General features: G+C 41.2%; 1 protein-coding gene across 6 annotated transcripts in view; it reads right to left on the bottom strand.

Annotated features, from left to right (window-relative positions):
- ARHGEF28 (Rho guanine nucleotide exchange factor 28) overlaps positions 1–15,891 on the bottom strand; it is a 585,749-nt gene that overhangs the window by 219,313 nt on the left and 350,545 nt on the right. For 2 of the 6 annotated variants that reach the window (XM_029574926.1, XM_029574935.1), the window contains exon 1: positions 15,438–15,718. The exons of the other annotated variants lie outside the window; for them this stretch is intronic. In XM_029574926.1, coding sequence (XP_029430786.1) covers positions 15,438–15,522 — 85 coding nt within the window. In that variant the 5' untranslated portion in view covers positions 15,523–15,718. Of the gene's footprint in view, positions 1–15,437; positions 15,719–15,891 lie in introns of those variants that run through there. 6 annotated transcript variants of the gene reach the window in all.

Raw genomic sequence — 15,891 nt, 5'->3', positions numbered from 1 at the left:
GCTCACAAATATGACCATATTTCCCCTATACTGAAGGACCTACACTGGCTCCCTATTCCCTCCTGCATCCTCTTTAAATCTCTGACCATTATACATAAAGCCTTATATTCCCATCACTCCAACTGGCTGGCAGATCCCCTCCAATTTGCCTGCTCGACTCGTCCGACAAGGACCACTAACAAAGGGTCTCTCCATGTGCCATCCCTAAAGAAAGCACACCTCACAGCTACAAGGGATCGGGCGCTCTCCATTGCTGAACCTATGCACTGGAACTCACTCCCAACCCACCTCAGACTTGAACCTTGCCTCACCAAATTCAGAGCCCAGCTCAAAACCTGGCTATTCAAACAAGCCTTTCCCCAACACCCTTGATGAATTTTGAATTGTGATGGATCATGACCTGAATTTGACCATGACCTTGTTCTTATGACATTATAGTTCACTTGTTGTTTGTTCCTATGCTTATCTGCTCTCCTTATGGTTTTTTGTACCCCTTACCTTTCCCCTGTTACTTGTAATTTCCATTGCTTTTGTTCCATGTAAACCGAGGTGATGTTTCGACTAACATCGGTATAGAAGACTTTTTAAATAAATAAATAAATAACAAGACACAGCAGATCTTGCATCGCATGGAAAATTATTGCTCTTTTCAGAGGGTTGAGGGCACAAGTTCAAGCTACAATGAAGGTTATAATAATCCATCCAAAAAGCATTATTTCAGAGATATGGTAGCCAAATCCCAACTCTAGTGTGGCAGCCCCTGTTCTGCCTTGGAAGAACAAAGTCACTTGATCAAAGAGTGTCACCTTGGTGTAGCAGGGGGTGATCCTGTGGAAGGGACCTGATCTCCAGGTGATGCATTGTTCTCTCACACAGAGGATGAGCCTCCAAGGGCTGGTGTGTCTGGAAGGAAGGGGTTAGGTCAACCATTGGGGTTGGTGGTTCAGTCATTGGGAGTGTAGATAGCTGGGTGGCAGGTGGATGTGAGAATCGCTTGGTAACTTGCCTGCCTTGTGTGAAGGTGGCAGACCTCACACGTCACCTAGATAGGATTTTAGATAGTGCTAGGGAGGAGTCAGCTGTCATGATACATGTAGGCACCAAAAACATAGGAAGGTGTAGAAGGTGTTTCTGGAAGCCAAATTCAGGCTTTTAGGTAGAAAGTTGAAATCCAGAACCTTCAGGGTAGAATTCACTTAAATGGTCCCTGTTCCACGCGCAGAACCCCAGAGGCAGGCATGGATGCATGGATGAGACGATAGTATAGGGAAGAGGGATTCAGTTTTGTAAGGAACTGGGTAACATTTTATGGAAGAGATGCCTATTTCGAAAGTTTGGGCATCACCATAACCAGGGTGGAATCAGGCTGCTGGTGCTAACCTTAACTAGGAAATAGAACAGTTTTTAAACTAGAACATGGGGAAAGCCAACAGTTGCTCAGCAGTATGTGGCTCAGAGGGAGGTATCTTCAAAGGATATCAAAAACACGCAGTGGCATACCGAGAGGGGGCAGGGAGCCAAGGCCCCCAGGCACTAGGCTGTAGGAAGCACCTGGGGGTCCTTTTGTGCAAGATGGCAAGAGAACCCGCAGTCTCTGGGGATCCTATCCTGCCCTGCAGCCCAACTTGAGCAAGCCCTGTGGTCACTGGGGGATCCCATCCTCCCAGCAGCCCAAGTCGTGGAGGCTCTGCACCTTCCAGGAGATCCCATCCTGCCCAGTGGCGCAACTGGAGGAGGTCTGAGGCTAGTGGGGATCCCATTCTGCCTAGCAGTCCAACTCAAGGAATACCCGTGGTCACCAAGGGATCTCATCCTGCCCCGTGGCCCAACTGGAGAAGGCCCCATGGCCACCGGAGGATCACATTCCAGCCGGCGAAGGAGGAGGGAGTCAGCATGTGTGTGTATATGTATATGTGAATGCTTGAATGAGGGAGCAAGTGTGTGTGTGTGCCTGAGCGAGAGGGAGCAAGAGTGTGTGTGTGTGTGTGTGTGTGTGTGTGTGTGTGTGTGTGTGTGTGTGTGTGCACGCCTGAGCGAGAGGGAGCAAGTGTGTGTGAGAGAGAAAGAGGAAGCCAGTGTGGGTGTGCGCCTGAGAGAAAGAGGAAGCCGGTGTGGGTGCGCGAGTGTGTGCATGTGTGCCAGAGAGAGAGAGAGAGGGAAGCCAGCCAACATGTGCCTGAACCATACTCATGAAGATCTGCTTCTCGCTCACTTCGAGGAACAAGCTTTTTCTGCATTAAACTGGATTTTGACCATTGTTGGAAGCAGGATACTGGGCTGGATGGACCCTCAGTCTTACCCAATATACAATTCTTATGTTATTACACATTAAAGGTTAAATTTCTGAATAAATACCATAGTAAACTTACATAATGGAATATCATTAATATATAGTATTACAGGCAGTCTGAACTGTGCTCATGAATATCTGCTTCTCACTCACTTTGAGGAACAAGCTTTTTCTGGATATTATGGATTTAAGATCTTACAAAGAAAGCCACCATAAATTATATACTTTCTTCTTTAATATAGTAACAGGAAATGAAGGGAGATAAAGACCAAAATGATCCATCCAGTCTGCCCGGTAAGATGCTTAGGGTAGTATCTGCTGCTCCATGCCATCTTCACTCCCCCCCCCCCTTCCTGGTCCGAGAGGTTGCCTTTTCCAGGCTGCCTTCTCAGCACCACTCATCACTATCAGAGGCTATTGCAATAGATGCAATGATCTTCCTTTCTCACTGGATGGGAACATACTATTTCCATGACACACCTACAACTAAGCAGACCTAATAGATGGTGGATCCAAACTCAGATCCTCCATGCCACAGCATTAATATTACTTTTTTCTTACATTTCTTATAACAATGTTACCACTCATGCTCTCAATGGCCTCTAATACCTCACTCCCCAGACATTCTTGCATGGGTGGCAAAGAAACTGCTTGCCAATTCTCAGAGCTGGAGGGGTGCCTCTTTTAAAGTACACCATAAGCGCTGCTGGCTGGCTGGCAGCAGCAGCTATCCTCCCCTCCCTCCTCAGGCCTAAACACATCCTCTCAATGATAGGCCCAAGCCTGACCATGCCCACTAGACAGGTGAATCAAACCTGAACCACTTATACTGCAGCACAGATGGTTGTACAGCAGAGGTGGGCAAACTCTGGCCTATGGACCCAAACCAAGCTATCTCCCTCTTTTTAGCAGCATTTTCTATTGTTTCCAGCCCACTGATGTACCACTGCTGTCCTCCTGAAGATCACCCAGGTTATCAGCGACTGCCCAGCATCACGTGCATCAGCATGTCATTACGGGCCATTATTGATGACATCATCAATACTGGAGACAGAAATGTAAGCACTTAGTTATGATTTGGTGGTTGAAGACTGGAAGAGGCCATCGTTGGAGCCCATCTGCATCTGTCAGCGCAGAAAGGATTTGTCAGAATTTGAACCAGAGTCTACTTGGTCAGAGCCTTGTGCCCTGCTAGTGAGGCCACAGGATGGCTCAAATTGAGGCAGCCTCAGATCAATAAGCCTGAAACACAGCCATGCCCCAAGGATCCCGCTTGGTCCTCAGAAGGTTCAAAAAGAGATTGCTGGAAAAAGCCCACTGTTAAGGTAACTTGGTCGTTGTGAGCTGCAGGTTGGAGCTGGAATCTTATTGGAATGCTGGTGAAGTAATTTAGCATGAACATACTTGGACAAATCATTCACAGTGAGTAGTGAGCTATTTGGACCAAGTTCAGTACTAATTGTAAATAAACCTGTGTCTCGTGAATGTATCCTCCCCCCCAATCTGGGAACCATGTGACAAAGGTGTCACACAGTTCCCAGAATTGTCCATTACTGTCGTGGACCTCTCTTTCACTTAAACATACCTCATAGCAGCTCCTGGGAATGCTGGCTAGGGAAGGTTCAACCTCCTGGTCCCCTGGTGCTATAGTGGGTAACAGTCTCTGGCATTAACTCTCACCCCACTCTCAGTAAATACACACAGTAGAAGAGTCTTTTTGAAGGAAATAAAATATGGAGTCCAATGGTGGTGTTCAACTGAAAAAACGTTAACTTAATGATCCAGGATAAGATAACAAAAATCATGACTAGCAGTCGAAAATCATGACAACAAAAGCTGGGTTTCTTTATCCATGGTGGACGTCTACTCTCTCTCCTTCCTGTAACTGAATCAGTGTCCTCTTCCAAAATCTTTTTACCTAAGGGTAGGGTAGTTCTCTTCAACAACCAGGATCCAAACAAGGGCAGAATGGAAAAATTCCCTTTGTTCAAAAATAGGTGTCTCCAAAAATGTTCTCCAAGCAGTCCTTACAAAAATCAGCAGCTTCACCGACTGTTTACCGGTCATGGTATAAAACAGCCAACTTCCAATTACTACAGCAAGGGGATAGTGGCCTTACTGCAAAACTGGTCTCATAATCTCCAAAACTTATTCTGAAAACGTATCCCCACAGATCTTCACCTTTTGCTGTTAACTGATCACAAACGTGAAAACCAGAAATCCAGCCCTCCAAGACCAGAAACCAGACTGCAAGGTTCCAACAACAAAACTCTTCACCCCAACATCTTCTTCAAATCTCCAAACTGCTCAAAAATACTTCAAACTCCTTTCTTGGCAATCCTGGAGTCTCACCAGACTCCTTGATCAATCCACTGGATAAGCAGAAAGACCCTTTGCTCATGCTCAAAAGGCAGTTTATACCTTTGAGACACATCCCAAAAGGGGGATGACAAAAAGTAGGGGAACGACCTCTAAAAATGCAAACCCTCAAAAGCAAAAATAGTAGCAGGGTCTACATGAATAAAAACCCTTCTTACACTCAAGTATGAAAGAGAAATGTGCTGCATTTAAAAGGGCCTTAACCTGAAAGCATCCTTCCAATTCACTGACCCATAAAGAGCCTTAATCTGTGTTCATCTGGAGATCCACCCAATTTGCATTGAAATGTGAATTTTTACATGTAACTCCCTAAGTTGCTAAGTGGATTTTAATGCAAGATGATTCAGATTTCAAGTGTAAACTAGCTCAGTTTTGCCAAAATCACCTGGAATGAGAGAACATGAAAGCATACGAGAGAGAGAGAGAAGTTTAAGGGGAAACCCCCCTCCCCTTGAAGAACTCCAAGGGGACCTTCTTTCCCCCTGGCACAGATGACAGCCAGTAACATAGCCCTGGTTAAACATGTTTGCCTACCCCTGTTGTATAGGTCCAGCCTATGAGTCAATTTAATCCACAAAGCCAATTTACAAAAGCATTTTCATGTCTACCAATTTATATATCTTACCCATTGCAGTAGTTTGCATGCCTTTTTGGTTAAGTAAACCCATTATAATATATTATGAAACTCTGAAATCCCCGTGCTCCCCTCCCATTGTAAATATAAATCAAAGTGGAATCCCTGGATTCTGCGGAACCCAGGTTGAAACACACTGTCCTATTGTATTTCGCATCTGAATACTCAAGGACCAACCAGTATTTATCACTCAAATACCGTTAATAAGTGACTGGGTTACTTTCTTTAGTGGTAGCCATTAATCACAAGTGCAAAGAACACAAAATAAAACTATCCTTCAGCCAGAGGCTTAAAGCTGGTTATCTTAATGATTCTGGAGAAAATGCTATGGATATTTTTGGTCTGACATCGCAACTCTTATTGATTTCATGATTAATTGGTACTAGAGAGGTTAGTAATCTAATGCACCCATACAAAATGAGAATAAGCTTCCACCCACAAGAAAACTTGCAAAGAAAGAAAGTTAGAGATGCATACTGGGATTGGGGTACAGAGTAAGAGTCAAAATAAAGTTGTTAATTGTGAGGAACAATATGTAAAACTTGCCCAGCATGCCTCGGTGGACGTAGTATTTTCTGATGATACGTCCTTTAATAAATTCTGTTCTGTGGGTACAGTTAAAACCCCAGGTGACTTTCAGACAACCTGCATGTTCAGCCAACCAGCATGAACTATTACCCATGCATGCTGGATAATGGGGCTTTTATTGTATTTGAATTAGCAAAAATATCCTTCAGGCTTAAAGACACAACTGCAGATTCATGTAACACAAGGCAAATTGCTGGGGATCAAACCTATTTCCCTTACTGCACATGGATGGTAAACTGCAAATGAGTCTAGACATCTGTTTTAAGAACAAATACCATTTGGAGACTTATTTGTGGACAAAGGTCTTTCCAAGTAGTATCTGTAGCATAATATCAGGGTTTTTTTTTTAATATTGAAGAAATGAATTTAAATTAAGAGGATTTATTTTTTCAAAGTTTAACAAATATTAATAAAATACATTATCCAATGGAGAACATTTATTTATTTATTTATTTATTTATACAATCACTTTTATACCACAAAGTCATAGTATATCAATGTGTTTTACAAACTTAAAATACAGACATAAAAGCTACAAAAAATAAAGGACAAACAGCTCAAGATGCTGTATAATCAGGGCTAATATCAGTTCCATTCTCTACTTCTGCCTATGACGCCATATGTCCAAAATATCTCAGAAATAGCCAGGTCTTATATATGCATAAATGTAACATTCTTAAATTTGGGAGTAGATAATTCATCTCTCTATGATTCTGGCATATTATTCCATAAGATAGGACTACCTATGGCGAACGTTCGGTCTCTAATCTCACCTATATGCGCTGTTCTGATTGAAGGGATTTCCAGCAGCCCCTTGTTCTGGGATCATAAAGATTGTGAGGGGATATACATTCTTACAGCTGCACCAAGCAATGGGGTGTTTACCTGACTGATTAATTTATGGAGGAGCATGAGGATTTTGTAATCAATTCTTAATGATATAGGAAACCAGTGTAATTTAGCAAGGACTGGGGTAATACATAGAAACAAAGAAATGACAGCAGAAGACCACCAAATGGCCCATACAGTCTGCCCAGCAAGTTTTCACACCTATTTGTTTTCATACTTATCTGTTACTCTGACCGCTGAGGTCAGGGCCCTTATTGGTAACTTTTTTGGTTCTAATTTTCTTCCACCCCTGCCATTGATGTAGCTCACTGCTTCAACAGCAGGGGTCAATGAAGAAATAGGATTTACATCCAGACAACATCTAACAAGGCATTGATCTGAGCAGTATGAGTATACAAACATCGGGGTAACTTGCTCGAATCGACGGTTACTACCCTCAAACATTAAGCCTTATACTTCACTTTGATGCAGCTCCAACACTGCTTCTCTGCATCAATGGCGGGGGTGGAAGGAAATTAGAATCAAAAAGTTACCAATAAGGGCCCTGAACTCAGTGGTCGGAGTAACAGACAAGTATGAGAAAATAAGTGTGAAAGCTTGCTGGGCAGACTGGATGGGCCTATTGGTCTTCTTCTGCCGACATTTCTATGTTTCATAAGGATACATTACCTCATAAGGAAACCGTGGGACCCTTACATTTGTATAAATATTGAATGTAAGGTGAACTGTGATTAAAATACACTTTTGCAGACTCACTCTCGAGACATATGTCCAACACTTTCCTGCTTTATGAGTGCCCCCATTCAGGCTATGTGAATGTTATTCACCAGTATTTACTTGTGTTTGGACTTACTGTGTCGTGCTGTTGGCTGGTTTTGTGACAAACATTTAAAATGCTACACGCCTATTAAAATTGCCTGTCCTCTATGATTTCCTAACATAGCAGAAGCCCAATTCACTATATTCAGGACAGACAGGAGCATATATTAATATTTATTTATTTAGATTCTTTTATATACCGAAGTATAGCAGGCTGCCTTCACTCCGGTTTACAATGTAACCAACATCATACATAGAAACATAGAAACATAGAAATGTCGACAGAAGACGACCAAACGGCCCATCCAGTCTGCCCAGCAAGCTTCCACACTTCTTTTTTCTCATACTTATCTATTACGGTTGGCCCTTATTAGTAACTTTTTTATTCTAATTACCTTCCACCCCAATCATTGATGTAGAGAGCAGTGCTGTAGCTGCTTCTAAGTGAAGTATCCAGCTTAATTGGTTAGGTGTAGTAACTGGTGCAATAAAAAAGCTACTCCCATGCTTATTTGTTTACCCAGCCTGTGCAATTCAGTCCTTGTTGGTTATTGTCTGAATATAAATCCTCTTTTCTTCATTCCCCCTGCCTTTGAAGCAGTGAGCTGCGCTGGATATGTATTCCAAGTGACGTATCAGGCTTAATTGATTTGGGGTAGTAACCGCCACAACAAGCAAGCTACTCCCACGCTTATTTGTTTACCCAGCCTGTGCCATTCAGTCCTTATTGGTTGTTGTTTGAATATAAATCCTCTTTTCTTCATTCCCCCTGTCGTTCAAGCAGATAGCTACGCTGGATATACATTGAAAGTGAAGTTCCCCTGTTTTGATTGTAACACCCGTGTCTCACATTCATAACGAACATATTGAAACGTGTATAGACACCTAGTAACAATTCGGCATATGTCAGAAATGTGAGGATAGGTATAACAGAGTAAGACTTACAAATTGGACTTGCAGTGGGAGAGCAAGTATAATTAAGCATTTAAATACATAACTAAACTGAAAACACGCTTGGGTGTGTTAAGGAGACTTATACAAAAGGGAAAAAGAGAAGTGGGAGGGAAAGGAGGAAAGGGTCCTAGGGGGCCATGGGAGGAAAAGATGTGCATGACATAATTTGAATAGAGGGGTAAAGGAGAAAAGGTATGGGGGGTTAGGAATAATAATTTTAGGTAGCATAATGCACGTCATCCACACAGAATCACAACATAGGGAGTAATTTCAAAGGGGATTTCTGTTTGCCTGCAGAAAAAGCCTCTTTGAAAACAGGCATTCCTTTCACTATCCTCTGATTATGCATGTATAAGTATACATGCTGTCCACGGTGCACATACTTATATCCATGGCAAAAAGGGGGCAGCACCAGGCACGAGGTATGTCTGGAAATTCATTTTGAAATCCAGGGGGAGGTTTCCTTTGAAAACTGACTGACAGGGCCGTGGAGTTTCAAAATTGTCCTCTTACTTAAGCTTAAGACTTCAGAAAACAGAAGCAGCCACATACGGGACTTTCTAAAAGTGAGAGGAAAGGAAAAACAATGTTTTTATTACTCTATTACAGTTGGGTAAATGACTCACAGTCTAGCTGTCCACCCTGACCTGTACATAAGTTAGCTATCCACCTCCCCCCCCCCCCCATTCCCCTCCCTCCTTATATTCTATATTTACATTTAATATCTATTTTATTACCCCTCCAACTCCCCCCTCCCCCTTAAGTCCCTCCTATATGTACAATCACTACCTTCTTATATTTGTAAAATATAATTCTTATACCTTGTTTTACATAACTAAGTTAATCTTATTCATATGTTATCGAACGTTATCAAATGTTCGTCTTTTGTTCTTTAAATGCTTTCAAATTTTCACTCATGCGTTCCATGTAACAGCTGTGCCTTTCCTCTGGCCTTCCACTTGTTCCTTGTAAACCGGTACGATGTGCAAACGGCTATCAGTATATAAAAATTGTTAAATAAAATAAAATAAATAAATGAGGTAATGGACCTGCCCACAGTCCTATAGAGGCCAATATTCAGCCAGATAACTTGTCCTGTATGTGTTCAGAGGGATAAACATAATACTGGAAGTGGCTGGGTGATCCCGGCATGCACAAGGGGCCTCTTCAGAAGGTGACGAGGGAGTGGGAAGGCGTTTGTCTGGGATGGGGGAGGGGTTATTTGGAGGGGGGGCAGAAGGGGTAATTTAAAGATTATTTTTAGTGGGGAGGGAGGGGGGGAGGTCTGGAGGCCCAGGCCAGTGGCCTTCTTCTTTTGTAAGTTTAAAAGCTTTATTTTAGGTTGAGGGCAGTTTTCTGGGACAGCAAAGGGAGAGGGGTAGAGACATTTGGTGGGGAAGGTGGGCATCAGGCCGGGAGGCCACAACATTTTTTTTTAAGATGCTCTACTTACCCAGATATCTCTGAAGGATAGTTATCTAGCCATACAAGACCGGATAGCTTTAAGACTGCTGTGAAACAGGCCTAAACTTATAACCTAGCCAGATGTATCCAATATTTGGCTAAGTTAGTCAGATAACTGAACCCTCCCCGGAATGCCCCTTTTATATCTGGATAAATTATAGCCAAGGAAGTAGTTATCTGGCTATAATTTAGCCAATTAAGTGGCTGAAATTGCCAAATTTGTCATTTCAACAAATAATTTTTCAGTTACCCATCTAAATGGATCTTGAATATGAACCTTACAGTACTTAGTTATGCATGGCCAAGTGTGGTCATTCATAATTTCTCCCAATTGCAATTCTCATGAGCAACAAACAAATTTGGTTTTCAGAATATTCAGAGTGAATATGCATGAAATATATTTGAAGGCTCTGTCTCTATTGTATGTACATATATGTCATATATATTCATTGTAGATATTCTGAAAATCAGACCTGTCTGGGGCCACTCCTACCACTCTCAATACTGAACCACACCTCCTTCCTTGTCCATGTCTACAATATGTATTCATGCTGATACATAGTGAAAAATATTGAGCCAATATTAAAATATATCCAGCTACATAAGTTTGCCAGATAAGATTTAAGAACATAAGAACATAAGAAAATGCCATACTGGGTCAGACCAAGGGTCCATCAAGCCCAGCATCCTGTTTCCAACAGTGGCCAATCCAGGCCATAAGAACCTGGCAAGTACCCAAAAACTAAGTCTATTCCATGTTACCATTGCTAATGGCAGTGGCTATTCTCTAAGTGAACTTAATAGCAGGTAATGGACTTCTCCTCCAAGAACTTATCCAATCCTTTTTTAAACACAGCTATACTAACTGAACTAACCACATCCTCTGGCAACAAATTCCAGAGTTTAATTGTGCGTTGAGTAAAAAAGAACTTTCTCCGATTAGTTTTAAATGTGCCCCATGCTAACTTCATGGAGTGCCCCCTAGTCTTTCTACTATCCGAAAGAGTAAATAACTGATTCACATCTACCCTTTCTAGACCTCTCATGATTTTAAACACCTCTATCATATCCCCCCCTCAGTCGTCTCTTCTCCAAGCTGAAAAGTCCTAACCTCTTTAGGCTGGCTAATCCATATGGGATATTCAGCGACATGGAATGCTGCTTTATATACCTAGATAAATATTAAAGTTAATCAGATAAGCTTATCTGGCTAACTTTGGACCTGCTATGGGCCATGTCTAATTTCTCCGGTTCGCTTAACCAGAGAGGGGTCAATATCACTACTTATCTGGCTACATTAACTGGATAGGTAGCGCTGCCCCAGTTACGCTCACTGCTCACCCACTGACTATATGGCTATTACCTGGATAAGTCACATATCTGGCTAAGTGGTATAGCTGGATATTCAGCAGCAGCCACTTAGGTGGATAAGTCCAATTTATCTGGCTTAGTAGCATTTGAATATCTACCCCATTATGTTTAAGAATTTGAAATAATTTGGAGCTTACTGTAAAACTTCTATGGAGATTTAGAAGTATCTTGACAAAGGATAATCTTCAAAATGACCAGTAATGACTAAAACTCAAAACGTGCAATCTATAAATATATGCACAGAAATTCATTCCTAGAACAAATAATGGATAAATAAAAACTCATCACCTCTACCATAAGTATCCGATGCCAACTAGATCAGTAAGACTAGTAGCTAAAAATATCAGAAAATCAGATAACATTTAAGCTCCCAATGACAAACAACAAACAAATCTAAATAGTCCTGATGCATATTGCAACATAAATGCCTTAAGCAAGAAAAAAAAAGCATCAACAGATTCCTTTCACCATACTCATCAAATAGTAGCCAGGCAATTCACAAAAATTACCTCCAGCAACGGGAATATGGGTTAATGAATAATGTGACTGAGTTACTAGGTAAAACAAAATAAGTATGGAAACTTTAACAAATGCTTCCACCATGCCTGCATCTTTCAAGGATGTCCACTGACTATTTTTCATAATTTTGTACTATGGAGGCACAGGAAGCAAATCTTTTTTGGAAGAAAGAATATTCTAGAACATGAGAACATGAGAACATGAGAACATGGTATAAAGCTCCAAGAAGGTACACGCAGGTACACTCATTATCCTTTCTTTGTGGAAAGGATAATGATGTATGGACCGGCCTTTCCAGTGGAGGTGGCTGTGAACAAAATGGTAATAGGAATTCAGGAAAGCATGAGATATCCCTAGTTATAAAGAAATAAGCGGAAAGCTAGAGATCACCTGGAGTCTATGGTATTCCACCAATAAAAAAACTGGGCAGACTAGATGGGCATAATGATCTCTATCTGTCATCACTGTTTATGTGTTTCAAAGAATATAATCCAGAGAAAACTAGATTACTAAAGAATTTTAAAATACAGGCCCAGCAGGCTGCAAATTGCAAAAAAGTTTATCTAGAAGCAATTTGATAAAGATAATAGAGAATATCACTTATAAAATCAAATACATCTGTGAACTCCATCTCTATTCTGATTGGTAGCATGAATTCCTCGTGGAGAGAAGCCATAAACATCAGACAATAAAATATTTATTACTTATATTGTACACTCCACATTATACTGTGAAATTCATACAGAGTTATACATACTTATTTCACCTGAGCATTAATAATTACCAAGATAGGCTAAAATGTATATCTTATAAGCTAAAAGGTTATCCCCTGAAATGCTGAGAATCTAGGTGTGAGAACAGGTTGGTTAAAGGATTTATGAAAGAGAAGGCTAAGAGGTCAACATTTACTTACAACTGAGCGTGTAAGATAAACCAGAGAACTTTACCCGCTTATCTTTATCTGGACATTCAGTGTCACTTAGACGGTTAAAAGTGCCATTGAATATTTCTCTCTGTCTAGCTTTACAAACTTAGGGCCTGATTTACGAAGGCTTTTCTCCCATTCTGCCTCTACAGGAAAAATGCTTAGTAAATGAGGCCCTTAACCGGTTACTTCTGAAAATCTGCACTAACCGGCTAAATCTTTTGAAACCAAGCCCTGGACCCTTTTTTTTTCCCTTCCAAGGCCTAAAGAATAACAAAAATATTTCTCCCCCCAAGTCTTGATCCCTTTCCCCTTGTCCTGACACCCAAAGTAATAAAAAAAGAAGAAAAGGAGTCCCCTCCTGGCAGAGCCGGCATGAGGGTTGTTGTATCCCTTTTGCCAGGGAAGAAGGGACCCTACGAATCAAAAGTACAGATTCTGGAGGACTGGTGGGTGGGAGGGAGATCCAAGCGAGGAGGGGACATTGAGAATTGAGAGGGAGTCGGAGAGGGAGATGCTGGGCTTTGGGAAATCAGAGGGGAATTTTACACAGTCAACATCAGGAATGGGATCAGGTTACGGGGGAAGGGAATCGGGACTTGGAAGAAAACGGTTTTTAAAAATTGGAAGTCAGGATGGAGGATAGGGTTGGGCATGGGGGAAATGGTTTTTTTTTATGTACAGGCTCATAAGGGATGGCTCCTGAACTTAGACTAGCCTGCTAAAGAAGTGCCTAGATTCGATCAGACAAGTTAGGCAGCTGCCAAACTCTCTATCCAGAATTTGGTTGGCTCGAATTAGCCGCTTAGTGAAATTTAGTGGACTAAATTTAGCAGTTTAAAATGGGTTTGACATAGTTGGCTAAGTCCCTTACTTAGCCAACTAGATCTCTTTTAAAATTAGTCTCTAAATTATTTGCTCATGTAGTAACAGATGAAAGAATCAAACCAAGACCTCCAAAATCACAAAGCTGAGCTCTTGCTACTACACTGAAAGCTCTGTCATCCAACAGCCATTTCTCGGCCTTCTATATTGTATAAAATTTACAATCAACCTTTATACTGGGTAAATATAAGAACTAAAATATACTTATTTCATGGAAATTTTACATTTTTTATTGGCCACAAACCAGTCCTTCAAATACAGTTTCAACTGTAAACATTTTATGTTAAAATTCATTAAAACTTCCCACAAAATAGGTTCTGCAGATACATAATTATCTAGAGAAGAAGCAAGACTAAGAAAAGAGCATAAAGGGAGACAGGGAATTAGGTACCCTAGTGTGAATCAAATGGTGTTCCAGGTTGTCAGTTTACACTGAAAAGTGTATGTTGTATACATTTTATTGCCTGATTTAAATTTTTTCTGCCGGTTGTAACTTTAAGGGTTATTGTACCTCTTATACCCATTATACTGTTGTAGATCCCCTACCTGTCTCTTGCATAACCTGTGGAGTTTACTTTGCAATCCTATACTTTCTAAGGTGAATTTTAAAAGCCTGGTGCGCACCAAAACCAGGAGATGCGCGCACAAGTCGGACCGGCGCGCACTGAGCGGATTTTAAAAGCCGCCTGCGTTCGCTCATATCTCCCACTAGGCGCACAAATGAAAAGTTCCAAAAAAAGGGGCAGGGCATGGTCTGGGTGGTGCATGGGCGTTCCTGGATTTTAACTTGAAATTAGCACGTAAATACTTCTGTGCACAGGCGTGCGCTGGGGTCCCTTGCCATGTAACTTTACTTCTGTTATGGATGACGTGAAAGTTATAAAACAAAGACAAGTAGGAAAATTGGTGGAGTTTTAAGGGTTGGGGCTACCAGGGGAGAAGGGAGGCTATTAAACTAGGGGGGAGTTGGAAGTCCTATTCCTTACCTGGGCAAACTGGGAACAAACTGGGAAAATCGATTACGGCGTCAGTGCACGTGCCTTTTAAAATCCCCCCACTTGCATGTAGCAGTGACATTTGCACGCATCCACTGAAAATTGCACACACGTGTGCACGTGGTCAGGCTATTTTATAACGTGCGCATATACACACGTATGGTATAACATGGCCACATCCCGGGGCAAGTGCCGACGAACACGCGCACTCTCATGCGCCGGTTTAAAAGTTGCCATCCCTGGATTACTTATGTTTATACTGCTTGCTTTCCCGAGTATCTACTTAAAAATACATCAGCTCCACAATAATTTGCACACAAATTAAAGCAGAATGTTTATTTTGCCCAGCATATTCTTATGTAATATTTATTTGCACACAATTAAATCTGCTTAGTGCCTGTCCCTGTGCAGATTATTAGGAAATCAGACATTTTTTTTTCATTAACGCAAAATCTGCTACGTACTCTTACTTGAAACCCTCCCCCCCCCAAAAAAAAAAAATATATATATATATATATATCTATTAATAATAGATTCAAAGTAGCAGTGATGGCCAGGTTTCATTAGTATCTCTACTCATGACATTAATCCTTTTAGTTACAAAAACTAAGTTGTGAGTTCAAAACAATAGAACAAATCAAAAAAGTTTATGAATTTTATCTGCTTGCTCACTGCTGGCAAGTGAAAAGCTCAAACATACTAAATGAGAAATGCAAGAAAATAAAGGAAGTTTGGAAAAAAAAAAAAAGCGAGAGCTTTTTCTACCTTGTTTGGATGTCCTCTTTCGAATCCTCATTTTAGGTAAGGAAGGCCAAGAGTAGTTAAAAGGTGAATCGGAGTCTGAATCCATTCTCTTTGTTAAACAAACAGAACAAACAGCTTTCGCTCAAGTGGGACTTGCTAGTGTTTAAAGGTAAGTCAGCTCTAAGAACGATGCAAAAGAAAGGAATGAACCAGGCCAGATCAAATTGCCCAGTAAGCTAGAGGAGGGAGAAGCAGTAAATGTTTGGTCTCTTCAGGCGCTTAGGCATGCAGACAAACCAGGCTGTGAATACAGAGGCAGAATGAAGAAAGAGGAGCAAGGGAGAAAAAAAAAAAAAGGCAAAAACAAGAGGTAAAAGTGAAGCAGCATCACAGTCCAGTTATTTGAAAGGTCAGCCTGAGTCAATGAATCATTAACTTACCTTTTCATTTCTATGTAAATGAAAACTACAGGAGT

Source organism: Rhinatrema bivittatum, chromosome 1, assembly GCF_901001135.1.
Source record: "Rhinatrema bivittatum chromosome 1, aRhiBiv1.1, whole genome shotgun sequence".
Lineage (NCBI taxonomy): Eukaryota > Metazoa > Chordata > Amphibia > Gymnophiona > Rhinatrematidae > Rhinatrema > Rhinatrema bivittatum.
Note: the sequence above shows the minus strand (reverse complement) of the source record. Positions and strands in the feature narration are given on the sequence as shown.